This window comes from Anomaloglossus baeobatrachus, chromosome 4 (assembly GCF_048569485.1).
Source record: "Anomaloglossus baeobatrachus isolate aAnoBae1 chromosome 4, aAnoBae1.hap1, whole genome shotgun sequence".
Lineage (NCBI taxonomy): Eukaryota > Metazoa > Chordata > Amphibia > Anura > Aromobatidae > Anomaloglossus > Anomaloglossus baeobatrachus.
In genome coordinates this window covers 402684042-402698849 of record NC_134356.1, presented here as the reverse complement: position 1 = coordinate 402698849, position 14808 = coordinate 402684042, and the positions used below count along the sequence as shown (strand labels likewise).

The window sequence follows — 14808 nt, the reverse complement described above, 5'->3', positions numbered from 1 at the left end:
CTCACAATGCACCTGGTGGTGGTGGTATAGGTCAGTGGAGTACAGGGATATATAGGGACAGCCACCCGGAGCGGGGAGTGTTCAAAACTTTACAACACTCTCCGCAAGTAGGCAGGAGGAGTTGAGGAGTATTGTAGTCCCTCCTAGTTCACTGAGAGCCATTAGACTACAGTTCTATTCACCAGAACTGTCACTCAGGAGAGTAAGCCCTACTAGAAACCAGGAGATAAGGAAACTAAAGGCCCCGTTACACGCAACGACATATCTAATGATATATCGCCTGGGTCATGGATTCCGTGACGCACATCCGGCATCGTTAGCGACGTTGTTGCATGTGACACCAACGAACGGTCGTTAACGATCAAAAATACTCACCTTATTGTTGGTCGTTGACACGTCGTTCATTTTCATAAAATCGTTGATTGCTGAGGACGCAGGTTGCTCGTCATTCGCAAGGCAGCGCACATCGCTACGTGTGACACCTCAGGAACGACAAGCTGCAGCTTACCTGCGTCCGCCGGCAATGAGGAAGGAAGGAGGTGGGCGGGATGTTACGGTCGCTCATCTCTGCCCCTCTGCTTCTATTGGGCGGCCGCTTAGTGACGCCGCTGTGATGCCGCACGAACCGCCCCCTTAGAAAGGAGGCGGTTCGCCAGCAACAGCGACGTCACTAGGCAGGTAAGTCTGTGTGATGGCTCCTAACGATTTTGTGCGCCACGGGCAGCGATTTACCCGTGACGCACAACCGACGGGGTCGGGTGCTTTCACCACTGATATTGCTAGCGATATCGCAGCGTGTAACACCTTCTTTAGGAGACTGCATTGCTCGTAACTGTTGAAGAGACAACTTGAGAATGCCCCTTTTACAAAGACTTCATCAGTAAGCTTGTTCTGATGGTCTGATAGGAGAGGTTGTAACTCTTTTATCTCTATTTTTCCTGAGCTGCTCTTAGGTGACTAAAAAACCCGTCACACATAGCGACATCGCTAGCGAGATCAATGAAATGTCACAGGTTTTGTGACGTATCAGCGACCTCGCCAGCGATATTGCTGTCTGTGACAAGCAGCAGCGAGCGGGCCCCTGCAGTGATGTCGCTGATCGTGACAAAACGATCAGGACCATTTTTTGCTCGTTGGTCTCCCGCTCACATCGACGTGTTTGAAGGCGAGAAACCAATGAGCGCCAGTTCTGAGTGTGCAGGGAGCCGTCTTTGCACGAGTCGCTGGTGGATGATGGCTGGTCGCTGGTCACTGTGGAGATCTGCCTGATTGACAGCGCAACAGCGACCGTGTAGCAACATAACAGCGATCCTGACCAGGTCGTATCGTTGTCGGGATCGCTGGAACATTGCTACATGTAATGGGACCCTTAACACCACTGACGATCAAAGTTTATTGTGGAGGAAACAAGGAAGTTGTACATCTAAATGATTAAAAATTTGTAATGAAATCCAATTGTAAAATTATTTTTAGCCCAAAATACACGTATTTAAGTAAAAAAATATCCTCAGAGGTGGATAATGCATTTATAGGAAGGTTCATGACACTTACCCTTCTTGATGCATATGGAACTTGCCTTGGAAAGCGGGATCCGACCTGTAGTTAATAAACAAAACAATATGTTTATAAAAAAAACAGACTGTGAGGAGCTGGCTGTGGACTAGGATTATTATTGGACCAATGGACGTAGAGAGCAGTTCACAGCTCTTAGTGATGTGGAACTTTTTCCAACACGGAGCGCCAGGTAAAGCCTGCTTTACACGTTGCAATATGTCGTATGATCGCATTTGCGATCGCACCCGCCCCCATCGTTTGGGCGGCACGGGTAATTTCTTGCCCGTGTCGCGCAATCCTGTAACCCCCGTCACATGTACTTACCTTCCAAATGACCTCGCTGTGGGCGGCGAACATCCACTTCCTGAAGGGGGAGGGACGTTCGACGTCACAGCGACGTCACATAGCGGCCGGACAATAGCAGCAGAGGGGCAGAGATGAGCGGGACGTAAACATCCCACCCACCTCCTTCCTTCTGCATTGGCGGCGGGATGTAGGTAAGCTGTGTTCATCGTTCCAGAGGTGTCACACGGAGCGACGTGTGCTGCCTCGGGAACATTGAACAACCGGACGCTCGATTTTTAGAAAATGAGCGACATGTCAACGATTAACGAGGTGAGTATTTCTGCTCGTTCATAGCTGTCACACGCTACGATATCACTAACGATGCCGGATGTGCGTCACTTATGACGTGACCCCGCCGACATCTCATTAGATATATCGTAGCGTGTAAAGCCCGCTTAAGTCTATCACATTGTTGTGTTTTACTAGGTATTTTCTTGGTTGTCAGTTTAAGGTACACAGAAGGCCAGGCACTAGATTGGTAATTCGAGTAACCGAATCATTCCACTACCCTTGTTAGTGTCTCAGGGGCCTCAATTAAGCCATTATTCTCAAAGCTTCTAGTCCCATTATGTGGATGGGGATTGTAGACTCTGTGGAGCCATCACCATAAGGGGTCTCTCATCTCTCATGCAGTCACAGGCGAGGGGCTTGGAAGGAGGAAATTACCTCCACCAATACACAGTTAGCTTTGGGGGGAGTGGTTCCTGGGGGCCGGGCTTGATCCCGTGGGGTGGCTTAAGGTACTTAGGATTCTGATGAGGGGATGGAGGGTTGTTGCTGGCTGGAGCGAGATCCACACAGTGCGGTCGTGGGATCCATTGTCTGGAAGAGTATAGGCCGTGACTGCAGACTATACCAGCGGAAGATACAAAAGCTGTGGGCCAACCAAAAGTTGGGAGACAGTGGAATTTCGTGGACTGAGGGCATCTCATTTTTAGCCATCTACCTGGAATTGTTCTAAGACCGTGGATGGAAGAAATAAAAATTAATAATTGCATTGTTAACTTGCCTAGGTGATTATTACAACCCACAACCTCAGATCTTCCCACAGACTAATATTAAATGACAACAGAAAGGGGGGGAGCCAGCACTGCTTGAGAATGGCATGCAAACAATTAAAAGTGTAAATTCACCAATTCCAACTGTACTATAATGTAAAATGAGACTTTTAGCAAACAATTCATCAATTTTCTGAGCCACCCCTGCCAGATCACGACAAATCTCAATAGGGGGGAGGTCCTACTCTATATTTAATATTACCATTGTGCCATGCGGCCTCCTAAATTAATTAAAAGCAGAACCATATTGAAGCAACACATAAACCTGTAACATTTCAGAAACCACTTCCATGTTTGCAAGGAGAGGCAACCGTGAATAAAGGCAGCCCAAGTCCCAGCATGTTCAGCAGATCTCACACACATACCAGGACAATGTCAGAACTGGCCCTCACAGTTCCAGACCAGGGTCCATGAATAAAGGCGGAACAGGCCCAAGTAAATGGTGTTTAATTAAAGGAGTTGTCCGACATTAGCTTACCAAAAAATGTTGAGTTTATCTGTGCTGTATTGTGATATAAATCACCCCTACATTGTTATTTTTTGTTTTCTGACTTTTGTTTCTCTTGAATTATCCCTTTATTCTCTGCAGCTCTTTGTTTACATTCAGCTCAAGCAAACATGATAACTTCCTGTGCTAAACCTCCCAGTCACAGCTGGCACCACCCCCGGCCTCACTGTTCAGCCCCACCCCAGTGTCCAGCCCCGCCCCCTGGCTGCCCCCTGCCCGCCCCCTGCATACACATTTCCTGTCAGTATTCTGCCCCAGCACTGACCTGTTATCACTACAGCATTGGAAATAACAGCCCCACATCGGGCTCTGCACTCCCCACCATATCGGGCTCTGCACTCCACACACACATATGGCTCTGCACCACACACACACACACATCGGGCTCTGCACTCCCCACCACATCGGGCTCTCCACACCACCCCCACATATGGCTCTGCACCCCACACACACACATCAGGCTCTGCACTCCCTACCACATTGGGCTCTGCACTCCCTACCACATCGGGCTCTGCACTCCCCACCACATCGGGCTCTGCACACCACACACACATATGGCTCTGCACCACACACACACACATTGGGCTCTGCACTCCGCACCACATCGGGCTCTACACACTACACACTATATGGCTCTGCACCACACACACACACACATCGGGCTCTGCACTCCCTACCACATCGGGTTCTGCACTCCACACCACATCGGGCTCTGCACTCCCCACCACATCGGGCTCTGCACTCCCCACCACATCGGGCTCTGCACACCACACACACATATGGCTCTGCACCACACACACACATCGGGCTCTGCACTCCCCACCACATCGGGCTCTGCACACCACACACACATATGGCTCTGCACCACACACACACATCGGGCTCTGCACTCCCCACCACATCGGGCTCTGCACACCACACACACATATGGCTCTGCACACCACACACACATAGGGCTCTGCACACCGCACACACATGGCTCTGCACTCCCCACCACATCGGGCTCTGCACTCCCCACCACATCGGCTCTGCACACCACACACATATGGCTCTGCACCCCACACACATCGGGCTCTGCACTCCCCACCACATGGGGCTCTGCACTCCCCACCACATCGGGCTCTGCACACCACACACACATATGGCTCTGCACCCCACACACATAGGGCTCTGCACTCCCTACCACATCGGGCTCTGCGCCACACACCACATCAGGCTCTGCACACCCCACCACATGGGGTTCTGCGCCCGATACCACATCGGGCTCTGCACTCCCCACCACATGGGGTTCGGCGCCCCATACCACATTGGGCTCTGCACTCCCCACCACATGGGGCTTTGCGCCCCATACCACATCGGGCTCTGCACCCCCTACACCACATTGGGCTCTGCGCCCCACACCATATCGGGCTCTGCACACCACACTCACATCGGGCTCTGCACCACACACCACATAAGGCTCTGCAACCCTCCCCCCCACACACACACACACGGCGCTCTGCACCGACCCCCCCACCATCCTTCTGTACCGAACCCTACCCCCATAGGTAACACATGTAGGCTACATTCACATGACCGTTCCGTTTTTGCGGTCCGCAAAAAATAGTCCATTTTTTTCACAGATGCATCCGTGTGCCTTCCGTTTTTTTTGTGGACTGCAAAAAACGGAAGCAGGAAGAAAGATAAATAGATGAGTAGATATAGAGACAGAGAGAAAGAAGGATGAATGAATGAAAAGAGGGGATAGATAGATAGATAGATAGATAGATAATAGATGAGAAAGACATATATGATGTCCCACCCCCTGCATATTCTAAGCTGGCATACCTTTAGTGACTTTCATGTGGCACTAAGGGGTGCTTAGCCTTGTATTTAGCCAAAAAATAAAAAAAAAAATAAAATTTAAAAAAAAAACGTCGTGGGATCCCCCCTATCTTTTGTAGCCAGCTAAGGTAAAGCAGACGGCTGCAGCCTGTAGACCACAGCTGTCCGCTTCACCTTGTCTGGTAATCCAAAACAGAGGGCACCCCACACTGTTATTTTAAATTAAATAAATAATTTAAAACAAAAAACATGAGGTCCCCCCCAAATTGGATCACCAGCCAAGGTAAAGCGGACAGCTGTGGTCTGGTATTCTCAGACTAGGGAGGTCCACTGTTATTGGACACTCCCCAGCCTAAAAATAGCAGGCCGCAGCCACCCCAGAAGTGGCGCATCCATTAGATGCGCCAATCCTGGCGCTTCGCCCCAGCTCATCCCGTGCCCTGGTGCGGTGGCAAACGGGGTAATATATGGGGTTGATGCCAGATGTGTAATGTCACCTGACATCAGGCCCTGTGGTTAGTGATGTCACGCGTCTATCAGATACCCGACATCACAAACCCAGTCAGTAATTAAAAAAAAATAAACAAAAAAATTTTTATTTGAAAAAACACTCCCCAAAACATTCCCTCTTTCACCAATTTATTGAAAAGAACAATCAAATCCGGGTCCAGCATAATCCAATAAGGGGATCCCACGACGCCATCCATATCCATACCATAGTCACTGTCCCAGTCAATGAAGAACAGAATGTTCCCCATTGGCTGGGAGAGCAATGCAGTGTCCTGAGCTAACATCAATAGCCCAGGTCACTGCAGGGGATGACGAACGCTGCTGTCAGGAGGTTAGATGAGATCATTACCTGCGGTGACGATCTCCTGCCTCCTGACGTCAGCGCTGTCACTGACTTCTATGCCCGCCGCGTTCACAGCGAAGAATCGCGGGAGCCCGTGACGTCACCACTAGTCACAGTCTCGGGCCGCCCGTGAGACTTGATGTGAGAACGCGGCGGGCAAGGAAGGCAGTGACAGCGCTGACGTCAGGAGAGCAGGGGATCGTCACAGCAGTTAATGATCTCATCTAAGCTCCTGACAGCAGCGCTCGTCATCACCGCGGCTGCCAGCACTACTGATAATGCAGTGCGGGCAGCCGCGGGGCTGGAGCGGGACACTAACTGCACAGGCACTCCTGCGATCCTGAGCAGGGGGCCCCGATGCTGGCGGTGACACCGTGGACAGTTGATGCCAGGCCTCTCCCCCAGGTCACAGACCCCACAGCAGTGCTGGGGAGGTTGCGGGGAGAGTACGGGGTGCGGGGGAATGTGTGGGAGGGTGCAGGGAAGGAGGGCGGAGACTCCACGCACTGTACAGCCCAGCAGGGCGGCAACAAGCTGTTCCCAGATTTGCAAAATCTCGCCAGGAGCGGTCACATGACCACTCTGAGCCGGGGGAGAGGGGCTGCCAGCAGGGCAGGTAAGTGATCTTCTTACCTGCCCCAATGTAGCCCAATAGGGTAATAATAAAAAAAGTCAAAAAAGCCGGACAACCCCTTTAACAAAGCCTGTGGAAAAGGGTGGGGTGGTTGAGTGTGAACAGCCACCAATATTTAATGTTGATAGAAACCAAGGAAATATAAAATATAGAGTACAGTGTCCCCCTATTGAGATTTGACGTGGCAGGGCTGGCTGAAAAAATTGATCAATTGTTTGCTAAAAATCTCATTTATATCATCATATAGTACAGTTGAAATGAATTTGTGAATTTACACTTTATTTGTTGCATACCATTGTCAAGCAGTGCTGGCTCTCCCTCTTTTAATATTAAATGACATTTGACAATCATTTTGAGTGTAGTCGCAGATTATTACGGTATACATTTTAGCTGAGAAAAGTGATGTTAGTAAAGTTTAATCAGGTTAATCTAGTGCATTGCTGAAATGTTCACTGTCAACAAACTACTATAGAAACAATTTTGTTAACATCTTAATGGTACATCTAACCAATCTAACATGGCACAGTGTTTATTTTAACCCCTTCACGATCAGCCGATTTTTCGCTTTTCGGGTTTTTTTCACCATTCTTCTTCCAAGAGACGTAACTTTTTTATTTTTCAGTCAATATGGTCATGTGAGGGCTCATTTTTTGTGGAACAAGCTGCACTTTTAAATGAAACCATAAATTTTACCATATAGCGTACTGGAAAACTGAAAAAAAATTCCAAATGCAAAAAAAGTGCGATAGCACTATTGTTTTTTAGATATTTTATTAACTGTGTTCAATATATGGTAAAACTGATATGTGGGTGTGATGCCTCAGGTTAGTGTGAGTTCGTAGACACCAAACATATATAGGTTTACTTTTATATAAGGGGTTAAAAGAAAATTGCACATTGTACGCCATATTCCGTGACCCGTAGCGTTCTCATTTTTTGGGATCTATGGCTCAGCGACTGCTTATTTTTTGCATCTTGAGCTGATGTTTGTAACGGTATCATTTTTGCGCAGATGCTACATTTTGATCGCCTGTTATTGCATTTTGCGCACAATTTGTGGCAACTGAAAAACATAATTTTGGTGTTTGGAATTTTTTTGCCTCTACGCCGTTTACTCATCAGATTAATTGATTTTATATTTTGATAGAGCGGGCGTTTCTGAACGTGGCGATACCAAATATGTGTATATTTATTTTTTTTTAACCCTTTAATTTTCAATGGGGCAAAAGGGGGGTGATTTGAACGTTTAAGTTTTTGTTGGTTTTTTTTATTTTTTAAAACTTTTTTTTACTTTTTTTTTATTTTACTAGTCCCCCTAGGGGGCTATAAGGATCAACAATCTGATCGCTTTGCACAATATTACTGCCCGCGGTTGTTAAGCTGTTAATAAATGAATTACTTATGTTGTAAAAGGGCACAGGTTCACTCCTTTCCCCCAACCTAGCTGTGTGGTTTAGAGAAAGGAAAAAAACAATCCCTCTGACCAGCTGGGATATTAAATTTCTTATTAAACCCACATAAGAATCTGAAAACTTACTGACTTATTCATCTTATGAAGGATAAAAGTCCTCCAGCAACTCAATCACACTCCCAGTCTTGGTTTACATGAGGACATCACATGACCACTGAAGCCAATCACTGACTGCAGAGGACAGTCACCGCTCCGAGGTGGGAGCCATAGCAGATGTTTTTAAAACTAAAATATAGGTAACCAATTAAGTATCAGACCTATGTAAGATGTTGTCTATGAATCTTCGTTTTTCACCTCGTAGAGTAGGGCATTCTAAAGTAAAGCCCTTATATTGGGGCGATGATCACCTAAATAATTGGTGTATAAATTGGATAAGTGCACACCCATTCAAGTCTATGGGTGTGTGCAAAACATTGGACTGCACTCGGATGTCATCAATGCAGTTCAGTATACACCAACACAGACAATGGAGAAGGTGGAGAGATTCATTTCTCCCTTTACTCCTTACCTATGCTCTGATTCGCACCCCAGAGATCATCGAAGCACAGTGAATGAAATGACACTTGGCTCACGTTCACAGCAGAGTTTGAGCCGAGGGTCATTTGCATAATCCATCAGATTAACCCACATGAGACAATGCTCGCCAGTGTGAGCGAACCCCTAATATGAACATTCCAGATAATTGCCCTATGTAATTATGGCCAGCAATAGAATGACCCATTCTTTGTGCAGACATAAAATTGTGCGAAGTGCTGCCAACAATAATGTACGAGAGAAGGGATAACGTGCAATTGCATAAATGATCATTTGTATAAAACTCATGATAATTGCAATATGTAAAGAGCCCTTTGCAGTCATGATCTCTGACCCCAGTGTCCCCTATCAAGTGCTGCCTATTTTCTTGAGTATACCTCGTCTGTGGCTTGTTAATAATACTCCACTAGAGCAGAGTGGTAAGTGTGATCATCTTAGATATAGTGTTTAATGCAGACTTCAGGATCTAATGATAAAAGTGCGAGGCTCATATGCCGTTGCTCTCTATATGATTTTATATTAGATCATTCTCTAATTTCTATTGCCTTCTTAATAGGTTAATCATAGTGAATGTGGAAAGATATGTCCAACTACAAAATAAAGATACATTTGGAAAGGGGCTGTTTAAAAGTGGACAAACCCTGAACAGGCCATAGTTAGGAAATGTAGTAATTATAGGAACCTAGTAATTTGTAATCTATATATATAATTGCCTTATTCTGTCTGTCTTGCTCCAAAATTGTGTCACGTGACAGTGTCACCGTAAGTGTCATAAAAGTGACAACTGTCGGATTGGCCTCTGGGCTCGGCCTGGCCCCGCCCCCCCCATGGATTGGCCGCTCGCCTCGGCCTGGCCCCGCCCCCCCGCATGGATTAGCCGCTCTGGGCTCGGCCTGGCACCGCCCCCCCCCACGGATTGGCCGCTCGCCTCGGCCTGGCCCCGCCCCCCACATGGATTAGCCGCTCGCCCCAGACCTCCGCACGCATCGCCCGCTCCGGCGTACACCGGCTCCCGGTACACATGTGCAGGGAGCCGGCATACGCTGACGCCTCGCCCGCTCAGCCCCGCTCCAGCGTACACCGGCTCCCGGTACACGCTGCGGTCAATAATGAAGTGTCATGCAGCGGTGAAAGAGTTAAAGACACTGCAAGACACTTCATTATAGGCACGGGCACCCCCAGAAGAGAGAAGACAGAAGAAAGAAGACCCCGCAGTCATACTTACCAGACGCCGACCGGGAGCAGGTGAGCGCATCAAGATCCTGCAGCGGCGGAACACACACACACACACACACACACACACACACACACACATAAGAACAGACACACACACATCAGATCACACTCACTCACTCTCACACACACATCAGATCGCATCCACACACAACAACATCCAGTGATATCGCTTACTTCTTGGCGGCGACACTGTGCGTCCAGTGACCTTCCAGGACCTGCCGGAGGATCACATGGCCGGAAGCATGTGGTATCTCCGGATGTTGTGTGTGTGAGCGCGTATGTGCGATATCGTCAGTGTGTGTGTGTGTGTGTGTGTGTGTGTGTGTGCGTGTATGCGATCGGGTGTGTGCGTGTATGCGATCGGGTGTGTGCATGTATGCGATCGGGTGTGTGCGTGTATGCGATCGGGTGTGTGCGTGTATGCGATCGGGTGTGTGCATGTATGCGATCGGGTGTGTGCGTGTGTTCTGATGTGTGAGTGTATGCGATTGGATCTGTGAGTGTCGGCAGAGGAGCACGGCATGCAGCACAGCTGCTGGGACCGCCCACCGGAGGGCACAGGGAGAAGTGGGGTGTGAGTGTATGCGATCAGATGTGTGACTGTGGAGCACGATGGGGAGTGCGCAGCATGGGGGATGGAGCACGATGGGGGGTGCGCAGCATGAGGGATGGAGCACGATGGGGGGTGCGCAGCATGGGGGATGGAGCATGATGGGGAGTGCGCAGCATGGAGGATGGAGCACGATGGGGAGTGCGCAGCATGGGGGATGGAGCACAATGGGAAGTGCGCAGCATGGGGGATGGAGCACGATGGGGGTGCGCAGCATTGGGGATGGAGCACGATGGGGGGTGCGCAGCATGGGGGATGGAGCACAATGGGGAGTGCGCAGCATGGGGGATGGAGCACGATGGGAGTGCGCAGCATGGGGGATGGAGCACGATGGGGGGTGCGCAGCATGGGGGATGGACATGATGGGGGATGGAGCACGATGGGGGGTGCGCAGCATGGGGGATGGAGCACGATGCGGGGTGCGCAGCATGGGGGATGGAGCACGATGGGGGGTGCGCAGCATGGGGGATGGAGCACGATGAGGGGTGCGCAGCATAAGGGATGGAGCACGATGGGGGTGCACACCTCCTCCCAAAACACGCACACAGCGCCACACGCGCACCGCACAACACACCACACACACACTGGGAACCACAAACGCCGCCCTACACAGACAACGCCGCACACACACAACACTCAACACACAAACACCGCGGCATACACAAATATACACATATACCGTGCAACACACACACTGCACAAAACATACCTCACCCAAAACACACACACGCACTCCACACCCACACAAACCGCGCAACACACACAGCACCACACACACAGAACGCTGTAGACACACAGTGCTCCACAAACAACGCAACACACATACAACATCGCTCTCACACACACCCCCACCCAGACAACACCCAGAACATTTACAGTGCCCTACACAAACACTGGCAACTACACACAACAACATCGATATATATAACAAAAATCATACATTAACTACACAATAAATTCTAGAATACCCGATGCGTTAGAATCGGGCCACCTTCTAGTGAAACTATAAATATATGAAATAATTACATCAATTCTGGAGGATGCCACTGCTATTAGTATTTATGTGTATATTAAGTTTGACAATCCACTTTCATTTTTAATGGGCAAATGAACGGATAAAACATGTGAAACACATGTCCTCCACATGTAACACAATACAATTGTTGTTAGAACGTAACGATTTCATGTATTTGAGGTCTTTAAAACTATATGTCAATGAATCCTCTCAGACAGTATCCTATCACCCACTGAGTTTCTGAAGTTTTCCGTGAGCCAGTGTATTTTGGCAACAATAAGACTCTGATGAGAAGAAAATGAATAAGTCAATCAAGCCACGAAGTGGAAATATACCACAGATCATAACTATGTTACATAGCAAACTAGCTCTGGTTACATGGCACACTCAACTGTTGATGACGTAATAATGTCCCTTCCTCTATATGAACTCATTGATATTGCCAAGCATTGACTTGGGGAGGATCACACAACAAGAAGGGGTTCACCACAACAAACGAGTTACACCGATGACACATAAACAACGGTGGGCCCTGATGTTAGAGAGGGGAAAGATGGGACACCTCTTGCACTCACCTATAGCTGCACCCTGCACTACTAGCCAGTCCCTATACAGGTTCCTCACCTGTCGCTGAGAAGGATACCTGAAGCCCTGAAAGACCCTACAGTAAATCCTAGCTAGTGAGCTGGCAGGTAAGGATCACTAGTCCCACCTCTGCGTTAATACAATATGAAGGGAAAGGTAAAACAGACAGGGAAAACAACAAGGATAAGCCCAGCTTCATGGCTGTAGTGAGACACCAGGACTTCAGCCTACACTGCTTTATAGCAACAAGAGCTTCAGCAGCTCGTTCCACCTCAAGGCCTAGCTACAGAATGGATTCAGAATAACTGGCACCCTTTACTGGGAGATGTGACAATATATAGGGGAATTGAGTGGTCACCAACCGGAAGCACCCGAGGCCAAGAGTCAGAATCTGCTGGACAGCATAACTGACATTAAACCTTTTTGCACCAAAAGAAAAGTAATATGTTTAATGTGAGGAGTTTTAGATGGCAAAGAAAGAATCTGGCTCAGATCCTGTCACAAGTCTCTAGTAAGAGATGGCTGTGACAGATATGTACTATGACAAATTTGCAAAATAACTCATGGCATCACCATCTTCTGGGAAAGATGGTTGGCAAAAGAAAAACTATGACTTCAACATAGTAGATTAGGTTCAAAGCAAGGTACATTCAACTTTGCTGTCTTAATATACAGCAAAATCAGTCAAAGCACAGAAATAAAGCAATGGTTGGATGTCTGTCCACTTACTGAAACTATACAGTGGTACTTCACTAATGGGCTTTGAGTCTAGTGTCCAGACCTTAGAACACAACATCATAATCCATATAATTCCTCATGGTGGTGAAGACCCTCACAGGCCTTGGCATAGCCGGATCCTCAGGTGGGAGCATTTGTGTGAGCATTCACATGGCTTTAATGTGCCCACTTAGCCTAAGGGTCTTACTTTTAAAGCACCTTAACAAATACTGATCAGCCACATCCAACTCCATCTCTGCTTCTATACAGGCTGACGGATGCTGAGGAGAACAGAAAGATGGTTCCTGGGGCCTCACAGGCCTGCTAGGTTACTTGTTTTCTATGGTTGCGCGTTCTAAAGGCCCCGTCACACTAAGCAACATCGCTAGTAACATCGCTGCTAACGAACAACTTTTGTGACGTTGCTAGCGATGTTGCTGTGTGTGACATCCAGCAACAACCTGGCCCCTGCTGTGAGGTCGTTGGTTGTTGCTGAATGTCCTGGGCCATTTTTTAGTTGTTGCTGTCCCGCTGTGAAGCACAGATCGCTGTGTGTGACAGCGAGACAGCAACAACTAAATGTGCAGGCAGCAGGAGCCGGCTTCTGCGGAGGCTGGTAACCACAGTAAACATCGGGTAACCAAGAAGCCCTGTCCTTGGTTACCCGATATTTACCTTTGTTACCAGCCTCCGCCGCTCTCACTGTCAGTGCCGGCTCCTGCTCTGTGCACATGTAGCTGCAGGACACATCGGGTTAATTAACCCGATGTGTGCTGTAGCTAGGAGAGCAGGGAGCCAGCGCTAAGCATTGTGTGCTGCTCCCTGCTCTGTGCACATGTAGCTGCAGCACACATCGGGTAATTAACCCGATGTGTGCTGTAACTAGGAGAGCAGGGAGTCAGCGCTAAGCAGTGTGCGCTGCTCCCTGCTCTCTGCACATGTAGCTGCAGTACACATCGGGTAATTAACCCGATGTGTGCTGTAACTAGGAGAGCAGGGAGCCAGCGCTAAGCAGTTTGCGCTGCTCCCTGCTCTGTGCACATGTAGCTGCAGTACACATCGGGTAATTAACCCTATGTGTACTGTAACTAGGAGAGCAGGGAGCTAGCGCTAAGCAGTGTGCGCTGCTCCCTGCTCTCTGCACATGTAGCTGCAGTACACATCGGGTAATTAACCCGATGTGTGCTGTAACTAGGAGAGCAGGGAGCCAGCGCTCAGTGTGCGCTGCTCCCTGCTCTCTGCACGTGTAGCTCCGTGCGCTGGTAACCAAGGTAAATATCGGGTTGGTTACCCGATATTTACCTTAGTTACCAAGCGCAGCATCTTCCACGCGGCGCTGGGGGCTGGTCATTGGTTGCTGGTGAGCTCACCAGCAACTCGTGTAGCGACGCTCCAGCGATCCCTGCCAGGTCAGGTTGCTGGTGGGATCGCTGGAGCGTCGCAGTGTGACATCTCACCAGCAACCTCCTAGCAACTTACCAGCGATCCCTATCGTTGTTGGGATCGCTGGTAAGTTGCTTAAGGCCCCGTCACACTAAGCAACATCGCTAGCAACATCGCTGCTAACGAACAACTTTTGTGACGTTGCTAGCGATGTTGCTGTGTGTGACATCCAGCAACAACCTGGCCCCTGCTGTGAGGTCGTTGGTTGTTGCTGAATGTCCTGGGCCATTTTTTAGTTGTTGCTGTCCCGCTGTGAAGCACAGATCGCTGTGTGTGACAGCGAGACAGCAACAACTAAATGTGCAGGCAGCAGGAGCCGGCTTCTGCGGAGGCTGGTAACCAATGTAAACATCGGGTAACCAAGAAGCCCTGTCCTTGGTTACCCGATATTTACCTTTGTTATCAGCCTCCGCCGCTGTCA

The 14808-nt window shown here is 48.9% G+C and overlaps 1 protein-coding gene across 1 annotated transcript in view; it reads right to left on the bottom strand.

Moving 5' to 3' along the window:
• Positions 1–14808, bottom strand: part of ITIH5 (inter-alpha-trypsin inhibitor heavy chain 5) — a 135183-nt gene that overhangs the window by 109334 nt on the left and 11041 nt on the right. The window contains exon 2 of the mRNA XM_075345320.1: positions 1552–1596. Within this exon, the coding sequence (XP_075201435.1) occupies positions 1552–1596 (45 nt within the window). The remainder of the gene's footprint in view (positions 1–1551; positions 1597–14808) is intronic.